Source organism: Triplophysa dalaica, chromosome 10 (genome assembly GCF_015846415.1).
Source record: "Triplophysa dalaica isolate WHDGS20190420 chromosome 10, ASM1584641v1, whole genome shotgun sequence".
NCBI classification, from domain to species: domain Eukaryota; kingdom Metazoa; phylum Chordata; class Actinopteri; order Cypriniformes; family Nemacheilidae; genus Triplophysa; species Triplophysa dalaica.
Window position 1 is genome coordinate 19,977,250 of NC_079551.1, and position 23,026 is coordinate 20,000,275.

Genomic DNA, 23,026 nt, shown 5'->3' on the forward strand with positions numbered 1-23,026 from the left:
GGGATATTTAGAACACAACTCTTTGGGCCGTACCCCAGGTAAGATGACACTAACCTTGTTCAACCAATCAGATGACACTAATAACACCAGAGAGAGTCTGCGTGCCATTAAAAGGTTTTTTTTTTTTTACGAACAACATGTGAAGTGCTTTCACACATATGTGTCTGTGTGCTGTTTATGTACAGTCTGCTGGAGAAGATAGAGCAGGAGACCTGGAGGGAAACGGGCGTTTCATTCGTCACGTCTGTCACACGATTAATGGAACGACTGCTTGACTACAGGTATTAAACACACGTCTTGTATTGTGTATTTATGGAAAAAATTTAAAGAGTCTATATTATTTATAGCCATTAATACGTCTTTTGTTTCTTGTGTCGACAGGGATTGCATGAAAGGTGATGAAACTGAAAACAAGAAAATAGGCTGCACTGTGAACCTGTTGGTAAGTTTTGTCCTTTAAACTCAAAGATGAGTTTTAATTCTAGCATTAACATCGTTGTGATATTTGCTGTTGTGTTTTAGAATTTCTACAAGTCAGAGATTAACAAGGAGGAGATGTACATCCGATACATTCACAAGCTGTGCGACATGCACCTGCAGGCTGAAAACTACACAGGTGAGACGCCTTCATCAATCCAATTGAAAATGTTCTCATAATTCTCACCATTGTCTGTTTTTACACGACTTTCTGGAATACTGGATTCTGATTGGCTAGTCGTGACATCCCGAGGTCTGTTATTCCAAGTTCAACTTTTACACACAGAGCTGCTCATCAATGACAGTTCCAAAGCTTTAGACCAATGAGAAGAACCTGGAGGCGGGGCAAGCGTTGCGAGCTTAGCATGACATGGCATAATTGCGGAGATGTCTCAAGACCGTTGGTTCTATACTGTGTTTAAAAAACATCCCTGAGCGTTTTTAGATGCAAAGACCCCTGAATGGCCCCCAAGTCTACTTCAAAAATTCAATTCTTGCAATTCTATTTCAAAAAAGAAACGCTAGCTTTCCATGTTCCAATCAATTCGTATTAAAAAACTCATTCCACTCCCTCTAATTTATATTCCGTTTCACTTTGATACACATCAGAGTATGGAAGTTAAGACGATCACAACTTTCGGTTCACGGTGACTTTCAAAAATAAATTCAATATAGCTATACCTGATTATTATGTCTAATATTATATTTACAAATTTTGAAACCAAATTGTTTGCTTGTTTTCTTTGAAAGAGGGATAATGTAGTCTACAACCAGCAGACATGATCTATTATGAAAGTAGAAAAATAAACGACTTCTGTAGGATTTAAATGGACATTCGATTTCATCACATTCCATATTTTATTCAAACATTTTATGTGTTTTATAGGGGCTTTGAACTTGTGATTTTATACATGTTCTGTCAGGTGAGAAAATTCTAACTCGAGAGTAATTCAACTGCCCAATCTGTTCTGTTTCATAGAGGCGGCGTTTACTCTTCTGCTCTACTGGGAGCTGCTACACTGGGAGGAAAGACCTCTCCGAGAATTCCTACACTATCCTGCACAGAGTGAATGGCATCGCAAAGAGGGTCTCTGTCGTAAAGTTATCCACTACTTCAACAAGGGAAAGGTATAGCGTTTAAAATGTTTCGTTTTATCTGTTTAGCTTACTTAAATTTATTAGAATACTAAATAGTGATATGTAGGGCTGCACAAAATGATAATCACGATTATTTTGCGTTGAACATTAATAATCACAATTATACGTTAAATTTTGATTTTCCCCACCTATTTCATACACTTAAGATTCAATGAATACATGTTATAATCTGTCGTTGTTGTACTTCTGCGCCAACTTCAAAACTCTCTATCAATCATGCGCATGAACAATTTCTGAGTTTATCATGATTATGTTTTGTGGGTGCTATTAACACATTAACATTGCCACGATTATACTTTATGAATTACGGAAGGCAGAAATCACGATGATCACGATCAAAATATGATTAATAGTGCAGCACTCGTCTTTTCAGTTTTACGATCTTTAGATACTGTTACATTGCAACAATTTAGATGTCTGTGGCTACAGTTAAATCCAGCTCTAAAATTTAACGCTATTCCTTTGTGCCTTGAAGTGCTGCTATTTCCTCTAGAAATGCAAATCTAGTTCTAATTGTACAACAAATTTGATGTTATATGATTTCAGTGTTGGGAGTACGGCATACCCTTGTGCCGAGAACTAGCCTTCCAGTACGAGTCCCTTTATGATTATCAGAGTCTCAGCTGGATACGGGTCAGCATTTTTTTTTATTCTTTGTGTATATGTGAATTTATAAATAGATTTTATATAACAACACTTTCAGTGAACCTAATTTCTACTGATGTGCTGTTATAATGTTTTGGATTATTAAAATGAGGAAGGAGCAAATCCTAATCCCAAATTTTAAATGAATATTTAAAGATTTATTTTTATGCAGAAAATGGAAGCCGCATATTATGACAACATCATGGAGACGCAGAGACTTGAGCCCGAGTTTTTTAGGGTGGGATTTTACGGACGAAAATTTCCCTTCTTCCTCAGGGTGAGTGAATAAAATATTATATAATATTCTGTTCTGTTCTGTCTCATAAACTCTAAAGATGAAAGGAAAACATATTATATACACTCTCATTCATATTTATTTCAAAACATAAAAAATGTAAGGCCATTTTCTGTGCTTAACTTTGATTATAAGATTCCAGGTCTTGCTCTTTATCTGTATTTTATTTCTTTCCACGCAGAATAAGGAGTTTGTTTGCCGGGGTCATGACTATGAGAGACTTGAAGCCTTTCAGCAAAGAATGCTGGGAGAATTTCCACAAGCTATTGCCATGCAACACCCGAATCAACCAGATGAGTCCATTTTACAGGGTGATGCCCAGTGTATCCTTCTCTGTAATAAGAATTGCATATGGTTGTGGGGCCTGTGGAGGAATCAGGGAGAGTAAAATTACTTTTTTTGAGATTCAGGAGAGGCTGAATGACTTTGTGACTTGCAATTTTCAATACCTCGACACCAATGAATGAACCAGTGTAGTAGATTAAAAGTGACTTGTAACTTTTAAGTGTAACTTTGTGTAACTTTTTCTCAGCAGATATTCATATTACGTTTTAAAGCTTTGGTAGTTTTGCAGTACAATTTCAATTTGCTCAAAAACCTGCAAGCTGGTATTTCCTTTATAAAGCCCCACAGACCTACAGATCTATGCGGTAACACCAGTCTCAGAAAATGTTGACGTGTTGCAGATGGAACGCGTGCCAGACCGCATCAAAAGCTTTTACAGAGTCAATAACGTCCGACGATTTCGTTACGACCGTCCTTTCCACAAGGGGCTAAAAGACAGGGAGAACGAATTTAAGGTGAACATATCAAATGTACTGGAAAACAATGCTGTAACAAAACCTCCTGCTGCTGTTTGGAAGAAACATCCGGTTTGTTCATTTTTGTGTGATGTCACTGTGTTGTTTTTCAGAGTCTCTGGATTGAGCGGACTACACTCATCCTTACACATCCTCTGCCCGGGATCTCCCGTTGGTTCGAGGTGGAGAAACGAGAGCTGGTGAGTAGTCCAACAACATTACTATAAAAATAATTAGATTTACATCAAATATCTTTAGACTTCCAGGACTTGGCAGTCAGTTTCGAAAAAATATCTGAAGAGTTTGTATTAATTTGAATATAAATTTGGACTATTTAAAAAAACGTGTAATTTGTCGACCAGTTACACCATCAAAATTCAAACATCTTATATTCTTCCAATCTATTTTTTAATTTAAAAATAGATTAAATAAAATATCCGAATTTGATAAAAATATGAGAAAATCTGAATTTACAATCAAAGCAAATTGTATAATGTATGTCTACATGTGTTATGTAGATTGAAGTGAGTCCGCTCGAGAACGCCATTTACGTGGTAGAAAATAAGAACCAGGAGCTGCGTACCCTGATCAGCCAATACCAACACAAGCAGCTTCACGGAAACGTAAACCTGCTCAGCATGTGCCTCAACGGAGTCATTGACGCGGCTGTCAACGGCGGAATCGCCAGATACCAGGAAGTGAGTGTCAGAATTTGATTAAAAGTTGGCACTTTTGAAGCCTAAAGCCACGGTAGAAACTTAAAGTCGTGGCTGTTACTGTAGTAATATGTATAAAGTCATAGCTGTATTACAAATCAATATAAAAAATGTGATCCAAAACCAAAAATCACCTTCTTTGTTAGAATAAGTTTCTCTTAGGAATAAATCACATTTTATATAAAAAAATGGGTTGTTTAAAGATCAAATAAGCAGGCACTTCTGAGAATTCAAGTTTAAAAGCTTTTACATTTTTGGAGTTTGAAACAAAAAACATTGTTTCATTGGGCTGTTCTTTATATCGTCTATGAAAATTGAAGCTTTCATAATACTTAATTGATCATGAAACATCAAATACATTCAAGTGAAAAAATTCATTTAGGTTCAAGAAATTGACAGTGCTTCTATGCTTGATGTTGTGCAGGCTTTCTTCGATAAAGAATACATTAGCAGTCACCCTGAAGATACGGAGAAAATCACCCAGCTCAAGGATCTCATGCAAGAACAGGTAAACACACTGACTCTTCAGTTCAACAACACGGCTTTTGACTGAGTTTTATTAATTTTCTGGCTAATAAACTCACTTCATAAATAACTCGACAGGTTCATGTCCTGAGCGTTGGGTTGGCGGTCCATGAGAAACTGGTGCATCCGGAAATGCGTCCCTTGCACAAGAAACTCATTGATCAGTTCCAGATGATGAGGAGCAGTCTTTGTCATGTGAGACCTCACATCTGCTTCTTATTCATTTATACATTTATAAAAATTGTTTTCAACTCAACGTGAGATCTTTAGATCTGTTAAGTGACTTCTTAAGTATGTGTGGGTCTCAGCGCAGACAGTGTGAATATTCAGAGTAGTGTTTCTATGTGGCCCTGCAGGGCCTGCCCGGTCTGGATAAACTGAGCCCGGCCTGCTCAGGGGCCAGCACCCCACGCAGTATCCTCGCCACCCACAGTCCCATGAGTCCTGAGAGTATAAAACTCATGCATAGACACAGGTGAGTACACATGAGTGCATAAACACAAACATACATAATAACCAATCAGCTGATAGCTCAATACAATTGTAATATTAAAATAATCACCTTATTATTTATAATCAAAACGATTTATTTACATAACCAACCAGTTTTATGGTAAACGTTATAATGATACTTTAAATTAGAGATGCAACGATACTAGATTATAATACTATGTATTATTTGCGTTTCATTTTTAGATATTCTATCCAAATTTAAATTCTGTGCAAATGTGATATATAAATAATCTTGTAAAATCCTTAATGTTACTATTAATTGTATAATAAGTAAAAATTTTGTGTTTATATTTTGGTTTAACGGAAAACAAGCACATTACCTATTTTTGACTCCGATGCTATTCATTTCCTAACTAGATTTTGAGATTTAAGTATGGATTTCAAATATAGTTGGACAGTTGTCTATAATTTTGGTTTTTACATACTAATATTTAACATCCAATTTTTATAAATGAAAGTTTTCAATCTTTATTTTCTGTATTGCATTTTGTATAGCCTCAGCCTTTCATTTAGTTTTAATATTTATTTCCTGTTTAGCACTTTAAGCTCCATATATCGTATTGTAATAAGTATGTGTAGTGTCTGTGTGTGTTTATGTGTACACACATGTATTTGGGTTAAAGAGCTTTAGCCAAAGACATAGTCCTTCCTTTTTGACTGTGGATTCCCCATAAACACGCGTACACAGTCATGCCACCCACTCTGAACACGCAAACCTCTGTTCCACCACATCTTTCACATGTCTCTCTCTCTCTCTGTCTCTCTCTCTTTCTGCTGTCACTTTTCCTCAAATGTTTGCATCTGTATGCATGTTAACATCCTTTTTTTCTCATCTTTCCAATGTTGTTTTGTTTCATTAATACCTGCACGACTGCCTGTATCACTCTTGAATACGGTTTGTTTTACCAACCTACGAACCTCTCTCTCTTGTCCTCCATCTTTTACTCTAATTATCACGACTCACCTTCACATCCCTGCATGCTACACCACTGCATAACTCATATTTGAACACCTCCTCTTGCTCCTGCCATTATTTGCCTCTTTTCTCTCCTTTTCTTTATGGTCACTCCATCCCTGCATGTATCTGTTTGTCTGTCTGTCTGTCCAGCCCTCTGAATGTGTTGGGCTCTATCCGCCACTCCTCCTCTTCTCTTTCCTCTCACACCTCCAGTGAGACAGGAAACCTGCTCATCCTGACAGACGGCATGATGGAGCACCCGGAGGACCTCTACCGCATGCAGGTGTGCCACAGGAACTCTTCGGGACTGTTTTCTTGGTCCAGGACACTTGTGTGATTCCCTTTATCGTAGAGCATAGCATTAAAGGAACAGTTCATCCAAAAATCAAAATTCTGTCATCATTCACTCATGCTTGAGTTGATCCAAACCTGTGCTCATGTCTCTGTTCTGTTGAACACAAAAAGAAAGATGTTTTGAAGAATGTGGGGAACAAAACAGTTCTGGGCACCATTGACTATCATAGAAATTTTCTTTTCATATAATGGTAGTCAAAAGTGCCCAGAACCATTTGGTTACAAACGTTCTTCCACATATCTTTCTTTGTGTTCAGCAGAACAAGCAGATTTATACAAGTTTAAAACTACCTGAGAGTGAGTAAGTGATGACAGAACTTAGTGAATGAGTAGATTCAGAAAACTTACCAATGTCACCATTAAGAAAACAAGCTAAAAAAGTTTTTTTTGGAGAAACATCAGAGTGAATTGAAACACAATTGAGAACTCTGCCATCCAACCAAAGGAAACACCATAGCAACCGTCTAGTAATACCCTAGGAACTGATCAGAACATCATAGCAACTACCTAGGCACACCCTAGAAACTGCTTTGCATCCCTCTAAGCAGTGGCCTAGCAATCGGCAATACTGTAAAATTGTAGCAAATGCCTATCAGCATGTTAACACACATTGAGAACGCTTTAGGAATGACACATTTAACATTGCAATGGCAGTATATAACCATTAAAATTGGTTTTATCTCAGGTTTGTATGTTACATGCTACAAAGGCATCTGTATCTCACCCTGTGTAATATTTTCAGCCTAGTCCATCATCATCCAGCTTGAGCTCGACTCATTCGGCTCCGTCTCAGATGATCAACTCAGGTCACACCAGCATCAGAGGTGAGCACCAACATCTGAAAATCAAGTTAGTGGATGGACAGTCAGTATGTTCACTAATGTAGAAACGTTTAGGGTCATGATCTCATGATGTCTCACCAGTGAGTTAAATTTTTCCCTCTTCAGTTGGGTCCCCATCACTCCCTGACCGATACAGACACAATCGAGAGATGTTGATGCTTCTGCCGCCCCACAGGGACCGTCCCAGCAGCGCCTTGTACCCTAACCTCACTGAGAATGGACAGGTCCGCCTCAAAACCCAGTTTATTAATGTCTTACACACCCATAACCAATGATGAAGGATGTTTCAGATTGAATGGCCAGAAGATGACTGTTAAAATCATATGCATTAGTATTTTTTTGCTTTTTCCTTAAAGCCGACCAATCACCAGAGGGCTTTGTACCATCAGGTCATTGGCCCCTGCAAACCCTGCAGTGACCCGAATCTCTCTGTGGCTGATAAAGGTATGACTGGGTGTGTATGATTCTCTAAACCAACAGTACCACTCTACTCCTCCACAATCCCATAATCACCTGTACAGCCAGAGGTGACAATATGGTTTAAGTCAATGCCATTATGTCTTTAAGGACTGTCAAACTCAAGTCATTAAAGCTGCAGGTTATAGGTTTTTATCTAATAAACAAAAAACTATTAATGAGCAAGGACATGTGTTGAAAATGAATAATGATTTATTCAGCTGTCGGGTCAAATTTCAGGGAACATGCCATCCTGTTTTCCCACATAAAATAATAATTTGAGTATGTAAAGCAACATACAATTTTGTGTTTCAAACAGAGATGCTGATAGAGAGTCAAAAGATACAGATTGCCGCTTTAGATGTAAACATCACTACGTGTTCGAAATTAGATGGATAGCATTTGCTGTGGCTTATGTTTTGCCCTCACAGATCCTGAATCAGTGGGAATTGCAGATTATTTGGAAATTCAAGATGTTAATGTTGCCTGGATAGTGCTGATTTGGTTTTGGTCTAGCTGGTCTATCAATATGTGTACATTGTACTTGGTCCACCAGTATTACCCTCCAGTAGAGTCAACCAACACTTTTTGTATTGATCTAGTTTGTTGTGCTACTTAAGGAGCCAGCTTGATCCTTGTTTCAACATTCAAGACTACCCATTCTGGTATTTAGAGCAGGACTTCTTGAGAAACGTGACATTCAGGTTTAGATCCAACAGGTCAGCACAAGTGAGTGGATTGTGATGGTCATTTCTCTTCTTTCTCTCTCGCAGTGTTGACTGCTCCAAGCAGCTGGAGTTTGGACAGTGGCACCAGGGACACTCTCCCGTTCCTCTCTGCTCATGTGGGGAGTGTGATGGGACCGCCCGTACCCCCCCGCACCCTCCCTCCCGGTAAGAAAGCAGTGTGTATATGTGCAAAGAAAGACTTAAGGGTGTTTCTTTTACTTCTGGAATGAATTGAAATAAGATGTAAAAGTTTATGGTGTGTCTACCTGATAAATGAAACCTCGGAAACAAGAACCTGCCACAATATGCATGAACTGTGAGGAAGTACTTAAGGTTGAGACCAACAGAATGTAGAATTAGGTGGTTTTTAAACACAGTTTAAAGTGGAACTCTGTAACAATACAAGGTGGGTCCAAAATTTGAATTATTGGAATAATTGGTTAAAAGTAAACAAAAATCAATTGAGCAGCAAAAATCTTACCAAGATTCACAACGGTAAGCCAAACATATTTTAAAAGTTGATCTTGACATCATTTCAAATTACCCCTTATGTAAAGTTACCTGCAATTGTATGTTTCATACAGAGGTGGCGATATAGAGTGAGATTTGGCACGGAATACAGCTTAGATATTTACATTTACGTTTATGCATTTGGCAGGCACTTATCCAAGGCGACTTAAATTGCATTTTACTACACATTTGTTATTGAGAATGTGCAATCCCTGGGGTCGAACCATGACCTTGGCGTTGCTAGCACCATGCACAAAATCTGTTTATCTTGTCTGGACAAATGATAACAATCCCATGTCATCACATGATCCAGACCACTAGGTCCCTTTCCACCCTGTTTCCCTCCCAGTCATCATTCTGCTCTGAACATCAGCTAAGTTCAGAAAGTGTCCTTCATAGCGCTCGCTGAGTGTGTGTGCATGCACGTGTGTGTGGATCTGCCTGTGGCGTGTCCTCTTTCCAACCCGTGTTCTGTCCGCCTGTGTCTCCCCCTTTAGGACACTTCTCGATGCACTTTGATGCCTTCCACCACCAGACCAGCGAACACCCTCCAGCTCTCCCTGCGCGCTCCTTAAGAAAGGTATCCTGCGCCTAGATGTGTCTTATGCTTATCCCGTTTCGTGCATGTTCCCGCTAGTATATGAGAAGCCTTGCATTGAGATTCCTTGCCTTGACCCCAAATGTCACCCTGAGTTGAAATATACTTGAGTCTGGCTCTGGATATACTTGGTTTTCAATAAATAATCTTGATGTTCTTGGTAGAAAGGTTTTGACGTGAAAGTATATACATAACAACCTTTCACTTCTGATCCTCACCAGTCTCCCCTGCACCCTATACCTGCCTCACCCACCAGTCCACAATCAGGCCTGGATGGCAGTAACTCCACGCTCTCTGGCAGCGCCAGCAGTGGCGTTTCCTCCCTGAGCGAGAGCAACTTCGGCCAGTCCTCCTCCGAGCCTCCGGCACGAGCCGACACCATGGACTCCATGCCGAGCAGCCAGGCTTGGACCACGGACACTGAGGAAGCCGAGAGCCCCTACCTCCCCGTGCGCTACAGCGTCTCCGAGCCCGAGGTTCTTGACACTCTCAAGCCCGCTCCGTGCCGCAGTCACTCAGCCCCATTGGGCGTGACCCCGGGAGTACCCCCAGATAGTCACCATCACATGCACCTTCACCACCACCATCCACACGCAATTCACATCACCCACCCCCATTATCATCACCACGACCCTGCACCTGCTCTTCCCCCCAAACCCTACCTGAGGGAAGGATGCATCCCTGAAGAGGACCTAAGGCCGGTTCCAAGGCCCATGCCACGCAAGATCTCGCAGCCTCTGCTCACCAACAAGGAAGCACAAGCTAAAGTGGCCTGGGAACATGGAATCAGCGAAGAATAGATTAAAAAAATTATGTTTTGCCTGGACTGTTGGATTTTGTTGATGTGTTTTTGGGTTCTGGGAATGTTGACGCCCCGAAGGAACTGGTTTGAAACTTCCCCTATTCTTCCCATATATATAGTGTAAAGCTTTTCAGAAGTGCTTGCCATGTTGCTGAGCTTCCAAACTAGTGAGATTTTTATGTTTTGCGGGTGTTCAACGGGCTCGTATAGCCCAGACCTGTATGCCCAAAGCATATGTACACGGCTGTGATAACCCAGATATGTGATGGCATGGAAAGATATGCTCAGATGGTACAGGAAGCACAATGATCACATGATTTAACTGGTAGGCAGGGTAATCTGCCATGTACTAGATGGAAAAATGATCGGCCTATATCTCTTTTGAAGTTGTTTTACAATCAAAACCTTGTGTTACTGAAATAATAGTGTTGTCAAACCTTGCCAGGAAGCACTTTTCCACTCCGGCGGGGTTGCACTTAAGCACTTATCCTTAGGCCACCAAAACCTTATTAGTTATTCACATATATTTTTAAATGATGCTAGCGGTGGTCAAACAGCTTAAGCTTTAGGCACTACCTTGATTTGCATTTTCCCAACATATGAGTGATTATAGAAGTTCTTTGAAGATCATTTCAGCATGATTTCTTCTCTTGACAAGATATTCACTTTTCTTTTCAAGTGCATTTAAAGTGTGTCAACACAATGTCAGAAACAACATGCCAAAACTTCATTACCGTCCCAAAACACCTCCTGCATGTTTGCGAGAAGCTTCTCCAGAGAGAAGCTGCACTGATTTGACACTAAAAGGCTTTAACAATCTCCGTAAAGCCTCATTACACCCACAATATTGTCATGCCTCGCAAGCAAGTCAGCCTCGCCTAACATTACTATCCCGTTATGATAATAACACAACATTCAAAGAGCTTTTATATCAAAGCCATTTCCTAGATGTCTCCTTACGGTAAAGCAGCTTTCGGTCTCAGCAGGTTTCTTTGGGATGTGATTTCCGTTCCTCTGAGTTGACAGTTTTCATAAAAAGTTTATATTTTTAGATAGAGCTGTTATAAAATTCCAAGACTTTAATATAATTGTATAGTAAAATAAAAAAAGTGAGAGAGAGAATAAATACAGCTTAGATTATATCATAAATATAGCTTTGAAAGATTATATAGTATGTTTAGGAGGCTGGAAGCAAAGATTTATGAGTGTGTGTGTTTTATGTTGCACTGATGTGTTTATGGACGTCAAGTCCTTCAGCTGCTGATGGATTCGCACTCGATACCTGTGTAACAATTTTTGATGACTTGAAAGTGCGTGTTATTTTAAGAGCTCATTTATATGTACAGTTCTGCATGTTCTCTACAATGGTGGTCACGATATTGTCATCTGTCACTTGAAGGAAGGTCTGGTAGAGGCATTGCTTGTCTATCTAATCATTCTCAACATTAATTCACGTTACGTCACGATACTGATAATATTTTTTGCCTTGGGTTTATTTGGACTTGAATAGATTTGAATTGTCGTAAAAGCCTAAACATGCTTGGCAATAGCAAAATCATTTTTAAGTAAAAATCAAGAATGGCCTTTGAGACCATGTCTTAACCAGAAATGACGAGTTCAGGTCACTAGATTTAGCAACGTGCTTTCAAACAAGCACCTAGCAACAAAACTAGTGATTTTTTATGAACCTAACTGTCTTGCTTTTCCGGGACAGGAACAAATCGAAAGAATGAAAGAGATTTGCCCATACAAAGCAGTGTTTCCAAGAACCAATCATTTCCAGCCAAGTTAGTGCAAATATGATGTGATGCCGTTGTTAATCTGTTATTAAATGTGCTAATTAAGCTAGCGACTTTTCAAGCAGGCGTTACGCTGTGTTCAGACTGTCGCCTACTTCTGTCGTCAATAATCACTGTTGCTCGTGTTGCTGGAAGTAGCCAAGCTCCCATTGAAATGAATGAGATCGCGTCTCTCTGTCGCTGCCAGCCGCTGTCGGTCTGAACGGGGCTTTCGGTTCAGTTTTCATCTTTTAATTAAAAATAGTTGGCACATCGTTCACATAAACCAGGGTGAACCCAACATGCTTTCTATACCAATACAAATTGAAACCTCATTGGTTTACAGTCATGCTCTACATAACTGTATATTAAACGTTAAATTAACACTATATGGCTGTAGTTGTGTTGTTTTGCCACGTTTAATTGCAATCTGGAAGAGTAACATCTGGTTAGGACCTGGTTAGGACCAAAATTTATTTTGACAGTTTTTTTGTGTGTGGGCATTATCATATGAATTGTTAATAGTTTATGGGTTATTGTTCAATGTGCTTCATGTAACTTAGACTTTATGTTTGGCGTTTGGGAAATACGATGAAGTCTTTTAAAAGTTTGGCATGCAAACACAAAGTATACAGAAAAATCATAATGCTCATATGAAATAAACTTCAGTCCCATGCTAGTCCCCTATCAAAGGGTAATGGCAAGTGTTTATTAAATCTACAAGTTTTTTATGTGCGCTTTTGTAATATGAACACTGTAATGGTCATCGAGAGATATGTACAGTGTCAAATGCATGTTAACGTAATGGCATATCGTATCTTATTTTTTATGGCCAAGCAAATTCAATACAAGTGTATGTTTTGATAAGGGGCATTTTGTAAACCTGAGAATCTATCATGCAACACATAATATTATCCCGTAACCATTTACTAACCTCGTATCTCCAATTTAAATATCCAAATGCCATTTCTTTAAGTCCAAGCTGATGATTTGTAGTAAAAAATTGCATTTTAAAGACATACAGATATGGTTTACGAATTAGTTTGTAATAGTTATTGGGATTACCCTTCAATCATTTTAATAATTATTTTTTATATACATTAAATATCGAGTGATCAGGGATGGAACTGCAATCTATGCAAAGATCGTGTGAAATAGGAAAGAGTGTAAACTGCTTATGTGTGTCCCGGGATGGCCCATTCTGTGAAAATCAGCACGGATAACAAAAAGGCATTGGTTTTTGATATTTATTGTTTTCAACATTTCTTCTTATGGCTTTCCAGACATTTTGCATGTAAATATTGACTGACGGATACTGTGTGTCTTGTACTCATCCACCAAAATCATAATTTTGCTTGCGTATTCAAGCCCAAAAATAATAAAAAAAGCATTAAACATATAATCACAATTCATTTAAACCGGTTACTCATTTGGCACAAAACATCATGTAAAAACAATTGTACATATTTACATGTTTAATATCTCAGTAGAGGAAAGCTGAAGTTTTGGATATGGAGTTTGAGGGTGATGTTTTATTTTTTACATGATGAGGTTGCCCTGATAATGATCTGCAATTCAGTATTCGATCAGTACTTTGTTCATATATACAGCATTAGGTGTAATTTGCTAATGAAATATTTTTTTCTTCTGTATTTTGCTGAGAACATTGATTGAAAGAAAGATATTGCAGTATGCTGGAAATGGATAGTTTTTGGCAAATGTGCAAAGTTGTAACACTGGAAAAATGACTTTTTGTACATAAGAAAAACTGAATAAGAGGGGTACTAAACACTGACCTGCATTACAGTTTTTACCACACCATGTCTGGCTTTATTTTGTGTATATAATCCTTCAAAAGCTTTGTATTTATATGGTCAAGAAGGACAAATCATGTATAGACTGAGATTAATTGTCTGCCTTTCTGATGTAAATGTGTTTTTAAAACTAAAATGCAAACGAGTTAAAATTAAAAAAAAAAATCAATGGGCTAATCACTGCAGTTATTTTGTGTATTTTGCATCAGAATCTAAAGAAGTTACGTTTTACCATGCAGAAATATGAAAACCTTTGTATAAGTATTCTCAAGTATTTTTTTCTGTATATATTGTGCTAGCATGAATAAATGTGGTGTGGATTTTAGATGTAAATACACCTTTTTTTTCCTACTCACTTAACCGCTGTGACTTGTAATTCATTAATAATGCCTAATATTAAAGATAATGTTTTATCAACTTATATTTGCCTGGCTTTCTTTTCTTCAGGTGCATGATGTTGCTATTGTACAAACATTTGTTTGTACTTTCTTATGCAACAGCACACCCTAGTGGAAAAGTATTGAAAATATAGTTTTCCCATTTTGAAATACATTTTAAAAACAAGTACTTACTGAATATTGATGAAGCAATCGTTTAAACATCAAGATTATTTTCTGGAAAAAAATATATATATTTAGGCATATTTACTTATAAAAGAGTTGATTTGTGTAATGACGCCACAAAAACAGTGAACTATTTTTAAAACCAAATATATTTACAACAAAAAGGAAACAGACACACAAGACTCGACGCATCAGACCAAGCACAGATAAATTCAGCACCTTGTAAAAAAAATCACTGAACTACAATGATGGCGTTTGATTCAGACGACACGTAATCACTCCGAGTTCACCCTCGCACCCAATCAGAGGCCGCCAACTGGACTCACTCCTGAACGAACACTACACATCCAATTAGACAAGAGTGCGTGTTGTGACGTCACGATTTAACCAATAGGATCGTGAGGAGTGTAACCTTACCCAATCAGATGTGAGAGTAGGCGGGTTTATGAGTTGTAGGAAGCTGTGTTGAATCAGTACGTTGACTGCTGTACGCCCGGTATCCTTATGCTCATACCGGTACTTTTCATAAGATATTTAAGTAGTTAGACGCTCTTTTTGCTTTTACGATGATATGTGTAAGCGGACTTTCTGTGGCGCTGGCCCTCGCGCTCGTGCCGAGCTTCAGTGATGCTTTGAAAGATGGAGAATGTGATGGTGAGTTTGTTAATATGCTCGCGATATAAACACATGTCTTCCCTGTCAAGAGCATCTCGCATATCACTTTATTGATCTTCTTAAGTTTAGTTTGTATATGTAGTTTACGTTTATATTGTAGATTTTTTTTTCCTCTGAATTACTGAATAAACTATTGATTTAGTTTCGGTGATGCTAGCATATATACTTTTTACAATTATAAATATACACAGTTCTTATATAACTTGTTTTATAGCATATTTTTCATGTATACTATAAATGTAAGACAAACGTCATATATTATAACATTTTGTATTTTAAAAATCTTGCATTTACGTTATTTGGTGAATTTGTTCTTAATATTGTCTTTGTATGCAGGTATAATAATACATATTTTATATTTTCTCGATAAATTCTCATTTAGGATGCTGTAGGCACTGGGTTACGTAATGATATCAGTGTTATGACACATCTGATGAAATAATCTGTTTCTGAATTCAGATTTAACTGGAGTAACATAATGGTCCAGTTGTCAAAAAATATTTTAAATTAATACAATCTGAAGTTTGTTGCTCTAGTGTAGCGTAAAACGTACCCAAAGATATACTGATAACTGCTTTTGTAAAAAAAAAATCTAAATTGTTAACATTTTCTTTGTTTCAACATTCTAGTTTGTGTGGGATTTCTGGAACGCTTTTACCAGACGCTACAAGACAATGATGTTAAATTCAACAGTGACTCTATTGAAAAAGCTCTTCTAAAAGCTTGCAAAGATGCCAAAGGGAAAGAAAACCGCTTTGTAAGTGTGTCTTTGTCTATATGAAGATCTATACTGTACATCATTTCTGTTCATTTATGAACTGTTTTGTTATTTTGTGTACAGTGTTATTATATAGGTGCAACAAGCGATGCAGCTACAAAAATGACTAATGAAGTTTCCAAACCCATGAGTTACCACATGCCAGCAGACAAGATCTGCGAAAAACTCAAAAAGAAAGACACCCAAATTTGTGAACTGAAATATGGTAGGTTGAAAATTGTATTTGCATGAGACATTTGTTTCCGTGTTGATTTCATGCATTGCTGCCGTTTTGTAGTAGTTTCACAAGCCCTGTTCCTGAATGGATTATTTTATACCGATGCAAACATAATGTTGGGTACCACTGATCTAAAGAGGCTGGGCGATTTAATGTTCATCTATCATTAAATGTAACATTTATTGATGACATATACACCAAACAGCCTAAATTAAACGGATGATTCTTTTACTTAAATATTATTTTGAAAAGCAAACGTGTTTATTATCCATTGACAAGGCCAGGCTGTTGATAGTTTTTCAATTGATCCAAATGGGAACTTTCACCTCTTAACAGCTTAATGCAGAAAAACGATTGGCCTGTCACTACTGCTGTTTTGCTCTGTATGTCATCTTTATGAAAATCTAATCATAAAACACAAGATAATTTTTTTTACCAAATAGTTGCAAGAGGCTTTTTAAATGTAGTCATGCATGATGATGTATATAGCACAGACTCATGGGATAGAGCTTTTGACTTTGAGACAACTCATAACTAAATTATTTAGGGTGTGTTGGCGAAGAATCATAGCCCTAAAGGTGTCACCCTCTGGTTTAAACGTCTGTCTTTGTGTTAATCATGCAGTAAGACATTTGGTTTTAAAATGAGCACCATCAATGTGGTAAACATGTTTCCCTTTCTTCTAGATAAACAAGTTGACTTGAGCACGGTCGACCTCAAGAAGCTGAAAGTGAAAGATCTGAAGAAAATTTTGGAGGAATGGGGAGAGTCCTGCAAAGGATGTGCGGAGAAATCTGACTTCATCCGCAAGATCAATGAGCTCATGCCCAAATACGCACCTAACGCGGCCAAGGCAAGGACAGATCTGTAAACACGCACTTAATAATGGGACCCAAGGCAGTGGCCAAAACCGTTTAGGGTGGAAGGTTCGGCTAACTGACCACCTAACAGTGGGGGTTTGCATTGTGCTGTCACTTTACCATGCTCTCCTGGGGTCAACATCGTGAATTCAAGCAAACACATTACCAGGCAAATACAACTTTTCATTTATAACCTGTGACACAGGCTCGATGAGATCCACCACGACCTGCATTTACCTCCAGATGTTATGGTATCATTTGACACACTTTGCATAGTTTGAATATATAAATAGATTGTTTTTGAGGGGATTGGCTTTACTAGTTGACTCGTATTAAATGACATGCACGGTAAGAGTCTTGCCTTCAAGACCTGTGGGTCAGTTTGAATGGACTTTGCTGTAAAATGTGTTTAATATGGTTATACTCATTTTTTCATTAAAAGATGAAAAATATTTTGTTTTGTCATTTTATTGATATTGTATTTTCTTAAACGTTTGTTGTAAACATTTACTTTAAACCATGTTTTATTTTTAAATAAAATTTCTATACATGCACCACAATGCTCGGCCAGATCATAAAAGCATCTTTTCTACCACATTCATTAACAAACCAGATGACTTAACATTGTCGTATGACAACACTACAGCATACTTCTGTTGCTAGCAATTATTATTGCATACTATGCATACTTAAAAACCGGATAGCATACTTGTGCAGTAATTCAGCCAGTATATTTTCTCTGCTATTGAAAATGAAAAGCAGTTTTAGACTCGCAAACAAAAATATTTTCTAATTCGCTTCCTCAACGTGTTATTTTGAGGAAAAATAAGATTTTCTATCATTCTCTCGCAATCCGCGCTGACGTCAGCGACGTCTCCTCCCTCCCGCGGGCGCGCGCACATTCCTTTTGTCCAAGATGGCGGAGTAGATGCAGCTGCGGCGACGCTAATGTTTGTTGCTTTATTTTTAACCGTATAATCAAATATCCCGCCGGTAGTTTTTTTTCGTGCACGCGTTGGATTAAACTCCCCTCACGAATGTGCACCGTTTCCAGGAGCCGTGAGAATTCACATCGGTGCTGATTTTGTATTTTTGCCAGGGGGAGCATCACTGTAAAATGAAGCGGCAGGCCGAACGCGACGCGAGTCCGTCCAGGGCGCTCGCCAAACGCGTCCGCGAACGGGACCGAGAGCGCGAGGCGAACCCGCCGCTCGCGCTACTCCTCGCCGAGAGCCGAAGTTACCACAAACGGAGCCGCAGCCGAGAGCGGGAAAAACCGCGGGCGCGAGAAGAGCGCGACAGCCTCCATCACCGCGAACTTGGACTACTGGGTCGAGCCCCGCTCCGTACCGCATCGGTTTTGCCGAAAGTTAAGACCGCGTCTGCCGACATTGTGGGCCCGCGACTTGAATACAAGACACTACTTATAAGCAACCTCGGCTCACAGCTTTCTGACGAGCACATAGAGGACGGACTGTTTCACGAGTTTAAAAAGTTCGGCGACGTGAGCGTCAAGCTTTCTCACACGCCTGAACTGGGTCGCATCGCCTACGTAAACTTCCGGCATACGGAAAACGCGCGGGAAGCGCGGCACGCTAAAACGAGGTTGGTGCTTTACGATCGCCCCCTCAAAGTTGAACCCATGTACATGCGGCGTCGAAGTGTCACACCTCCTGACGTAAGTTACGTGTCCGTGCACGGTGCTGCGTATGCGTACAGACAGCGGTCTCTTTCTCCAGGTGCTGGAGGTAGTACGAGGGATGTGAGAGCAAGGCATTACGTAGATGGTATTGGACTCAGTCGGGAAAAAGTTTTGGACTATTATAGCGCCTTGGATGAAAGGAGTCGTGCGTATGCATATCAGCTACCCGAGGACGACTTAAAACCAGAGGACGATCAGAGAGCCACACGGAATTTATTCATTGGCAACTTGGATCATAACATTTCCGAGGTGGAACTACGACAGGGGTTCGAAAAGTATGGGATTATCGAAGAAGTGGTCATCAAGCGGCCGGCGCGCGGACAGGGGGGTGCTTATGCTTTTCTCAAATTTCAGAACTTGGATATGGCTCATCGAGCAAAAGTGGCCATGCAGGGACGTATGATTAATGGAAACCCGATTAAGATCGGATACGGCAAAGCCAATCCGACGACCCGGCTGTGGGTGGGCGGGCTCGGCCCGAACACATCGCTGGCCGCTTTAGCCCGCGAGTTTGACCGCTTTGGGAGTATTCGCACCATAGACTACGTCAAAGGAGATAATTTTGCCTACATTCATTATGAGAGCCTGGACGCGGCCCAGGCCGCCTGCACGCAAATGCGAGGCTTCCCGCTGGGTGGTCCGAACCGCAGGCTCCGTGTAGATTTTGCCAAAGCGGAGGAGACCCGTGCGTACCCTCAACAGTACCAGCCTCCTCTGCTCCCCCCTCCACATTTCGACGTCCTGCCCGAAGTCTACGGACGGCACCGCAGTCTAGAAAGAGAACTTAGGGCAAGAGCACGTTCACCCTCCCATCCCTTGTTTGTGGAACGGGAAAAAGACCGCCTGTCGGACCGAGAGTGGAGTCCGCCAAAAGGGGCGGAGCGGAGGGCAAACCCGGATGCGTTTGGCCGAGCGAGGCCGCGCAGTCGTAGCCGCAGCCGGGAACGCTGGATTAAAGAGCGAGAACTGGAACGTGCACAGGGGAAAACCTTGGAGGAGCGTCGCAAACGGAAGAGCCCCAGCCCCATCGAGCGTGCCACAGAGGAGCGTGGAAGGTCAAAGGTACGCGGACGAGCTCCCTCCACCCCGGAGGACAGCCCGGACCGGGGCCGTGGGCGACTCCCAGACTCTACTTCCGAACCCCTCGATCACACTCCTGACATAAGCAGACACTCCGGTGACGAACGCTCCGCACAAGACGAGTCCTCGCACTCGAGGAAGGACGCCGAACGCAACCATCGCAAAAGCGAAAGCGACCCCGACTCTCAAACGGAAAAATCCAAAACGGACTCCAAAAAGCCCAGCACGCTCTCGGAATACGCTCAGACTCTTAGTCGCGTGTGGCGCGGTTCTCTTGTTCTCAAAAACAGCTGCTTTCCCACAAACATGCACATGCTGGAAGGCGGTGCCAGTTTTCTTCATTCCCTCATGAGGGACAATCAAGCGGGCGGATCCAAGATCACCCAGCTCAAAATTGCTCAGCGGCTGAGGTTGGATCAGCCAAAACTGGACGAGGTGACGCGGCGCATCAAACTGGGCGGCCCGAATGGGTACGCCGTGCTCCTTGCTGTCCAGGGACCCGTGGACCGCGAAGCCCCGGCTCCAGAACCGAGCCTTCAGCAGCGCCTTCTCCGAAACCTGGTGACTTACCTCAGGAACAAGCAGGCGGCCGGGGTCATCGGTTTGCCTCTTGGTGGCCCCAAAGAGAAGGAGATGGGGGGCATGTTGTACGCTTTTCCGCCGTGCGATTTCTCACAGCAATATCTCCAGACTGCGCTGAAAACTCTTGGAAAACTTGAGGAGGAGCATCTGGTCATTGTGGTGGTTAGAGACTCTTAACACTTCCATTTCAATACGTTAGATAACACTTTATTCCCACAACCATCCAGACGTTATGCCTTTTGATTTTAGTGTTTTTAACTCCATGGCATTCACTCCATTTACTTTTGAAAGGTTTTTAATATGGAAAAACTCCCCAACATGCATCAACAAACATACCAGCGTGATTTACTGTCGTTTTGACCAAACATTGTTCGTAAGGGTCATTGTCTTCTTAAAAAATGTGTTTATAATGTGGCATGCAACGCAAATTGACAGAATTATTTGGGATTATTTGCAATTTGATGTAATGGGTGTAAGAACAGGCGGCGTTTATGAAATACAAGCATAACAAATGTGCATTTAATCCACAAATTGTGACGATTTTAAATTCGTTTCATAAATGAAATCATTGACCTGCATTCAAGTAGAATAATATGTTCGTCGCTTTTTAACACATTTAACAATTCTTGTCTCCCACATTACATAACTTTGTCCATTTACACTAACTGGATAAAAGTGTGTTTTTTCCGCTGTCAGCGATATACAGTACTCCAGAAGGCATATGGCATCTACCTCTTAAATCACGTTACGCATCAGGTTTCTTCAACAAAATGAACTTCACTGTTTTTGAGCCCACTGCAATGCCATTGTGTTTTAAATATGCCCCTGGAATACTAACAGAGGTCATGTGACTATACGTGTACTGTACCAATCCGAATACACTAAAGTCTGTAACCATTACGAACACTATTGCTTGTGTAACTGTTTGTTTGTATGCAGGAATGTTTTTTATGCATTGTCCATGTTTCGACTGCCCTCCTTTGTATGACTTCTTGCCAAGTCATTTTAACCCGGTAAATTAAGCCAACGCTGGTTTTAACAGGTGCTTTTGTAACAGCTATAAAATGTCCAGCCATTTCAGTTTCCTGATGATTGTCAAGCTCGAATCAAGTGTTATTTTGAGATTTTAGTTATTGGTGTTTGAAAGCCTGTCTGCCAACACTACAACCTTTGCACTGAACACAGTCATTTTTTTGTTTTTATTGCCTTCTGTTGTTATATCCCCTCTTTTATCACTCCTTTTTGTAACACCTTTTTTCTAGGAAATTCTTGTTTTCCTGTCTGTATGCAAACCATGTATAACACAAAACTGTAAGTAAACATGTTCTTGTTTTAAATCTCACTCCTGGTCCTTATTTGCAAATGTCAAATTCGTTTCAAATTCGTTTCAGATGTGTCATAACGGAGGTAAATGGGCAACACACGTCACTTAACATCCTTGAGCAATGTCTTGTCTCCATAGTTACCTCTCCATCTTAGGGTGCCAACAAAAGTTGTGAAGGTTAAAGTGGTAACCAAGCAACCGCATCCCTTATACAAAGAGTTCGAATAAGGCCTAAATGTGAAGACCCTCTTTAAAGCCACTAGGTGGCAGTGTGGTCCAAGAAAAATGCGAGGTTTAACCCAACATATGAATCCAGGAGTCCCTGCTGTGCAAGTGGGATGTTGCTCTAGGGATAAGAGTTGATGCTGTGCATATTAAACGCTTGCTGGAACGTTGTTGCCGCATTTAACACTGACTTGAAAGCAGTCATTTAGTTTCGCCTGTGCTGAAACGCAAATTAAGATTGCATGTGATATTTATGCATCAGTTTCCTATATAAAATTGTATTAATTCTAAAAAAGTGTTTCTTGTTGTTTTATAAGGCTTGTTAATAATAAAGGAAGTAGTGTGAACTACTTGACACTGATCCGTATTTGGCTCATCCTGCGATAGATGTCTCTGACAGGTCGTCCTGTTAAAGACCTTTGGGTTACTTAATTGACCGGACCTCCTGCTTTCTTCTTGACAGGTAATTCCCACAATCCAGTCATTTATGAAGAATTTTGTGTTTGCACTTGCTGCTGTGATTAACAATCCACCGACATCTGATGGTGTGTACTGGAGAAGTGTGATTCATGAACCTGAATCAAGGCTTTTTTGTTGTTGTATGTAGACTGAAGACGGTGAGAATGTCTTATTAGGACAAAAGGGGCGTTACTAAATTGAAATGTTAATGTTCGTCTAACAGCATCATATTTGTTTTGAAAGCTGCCGTGGATAATGATATTTTTAGCAAAGATTTGAATTATATGGACTATGTTTATGATGTGTTTATTGTTGTCCTTTTTGAAGCTTGACAGACTACATGGACATTCATCAGAAATTACTCTTTGTTGTTAGGGGGAAAAGGGTATGGTTCCACGTGAGGGTGAGTATAGACGGTTTCAAATCAACAACATAAACCATTTGACTCCAAGCCCCCCCACTATATGCAATAATAATTTCTACCCAATAATTTATTTTAGACCTTGACATAAATTGAAAAAGCTTTTATTCATTATAAAAATGGCCAAATTATAAATATAAATATATATCTTTTTAATGTAGTTTCCTGCTC

At 40.0% G+C, this 23,026-nt stretch overlaps 3 protein-coding genes across 13 annotated transcripts in view; all 3 read left to right on the forward strand.

The window, feature by feature from the left end:
* The window catches only part of dock3 (dedicator of cytokinesis 3), a 162,016-nt gene extending 147,626 nt beyond the window's left edge, over window positions 1-14,390 (forward strand). For 5 of the 11 annotated variants that reach the window (XM_056759059.1, XM_056759063.1, XM_056759062.1 and 2 more), the window contains 21 exons: window positions 12-38; window positions 186-281; window positions 382-442; window positions 523-616; window positions 1,457-1,605; window positions 2,182-2,268; window positions 2,453-2,557; window positions 2,757-2,898; window positions 3,209-3,375; window positions 3,489-3,575; window positions 3,894-4,073; window positions 4,516-4,599; window positions 4,695-4,811; window positions 4,952-5,091; window positions 6,238-6,370; window positions 7,184-7,265; window positions 7,389-7,507; window positions 7,640-7,727; window positions 8,513-8,632; window positions 9,475-9,557; window positions 9,797-14,390. In XM_056759059.1, the coding sequence (XP_056615037.1) occupies window positions 12-38; window positions 186-281; window positions 382-442; window positions 523-616; window positions 1,457-1,605; window positions 2,182-2,268; window positions 2,453-2,557; window positions 2,757-2,898; window positions 3,209-3,375; window positions 3,489-3,575; window positions 3,894-4,073; window positions 4,516-4,599; window positions 4,695-4,811; window positions 4,952-5,091; window positions 6,238-6,370; window positions 7,184-7,265; window positions 7,389-7,507; window positions 7,640-7,727; window positions 8,513-8,632; window positions 9,475-9,557; window positions 9,797-10,375 (2,740 nt within the window). In that variant the 3' untranslated portion in view covers window positions 10,376-14,390. Of the gene's footprint in view, window positions 1-11; window positions 39-185; window positions 282-381; window positions 443-522; window positions 617-1,456; window positions 1,606-2,181; window positions 2,269-2,452; window positions 2,558-2,756; window positions 2,899-3,208; window positions 3,376-3,488; window positions 3,576-3,893; window positions 4,074-4,515; window positions 4,600-4,694; window positions 4,812-4,951; window positions 5,092-6,237; window positions 6,371-7,183; window positions 7,266-7,388; window positions 7,508-7,639; window positions 7,738-8,512; window positions 8,633-9,474; window positions 9,558-9,796 lie in introns of all 11 variants that reach the window. The other 6 variants (XM_056759060.1, XM_056759067.1, XM_056759061.1 and 3 more) reach the window with 4 other exon arrangements.
* A 601-nt stretch (window positions 14,391-14,991) lies between these two features.
* Window positions 14,992-17,514, forward strand: manf (mesencephalic astrocyte-derived neurotrophic factor). Its single transcript, XM_056759096.1, has 4 exons — window positions 14,992-15,186; window positions 15,837-15,964; window positions 16,049-16,190; window positions 16,889-17,514. Exons 1-4 carry the CDS (start codon window positions 15,099-15,101, stop codon window positions 17,071-17,073), a joined length of 543 nt encoding a protein of 180 aa, XP_056615074.1. The 5' UTR covers window positions 14,992-15,098; the 3' UTR covers window positions 17,074-17,514.
* Window positions 17,515-17,973: 459 nt separating this feature from the next.
* rbm15b (RNA binding motif protein 15B) lies at window positions 17,974-21,768 on the forward strand. Its single transcript, XM_056759082.1, has one exon. The coding sequence runs from the start codon at window positions 18,180-18,182 to the stop codon at window positions 20,601-20,603; it is 2,424 nt and encodes an 807-aa protein (XP_056615060.1). The 5' UTR covers window positions 17,974-18,179; the 3' UTR covers window positions 20,604-21,768.
* The last annotated feature ends 1,258 nt before the right edge of the window (window positions 21,769-23,026 follow it).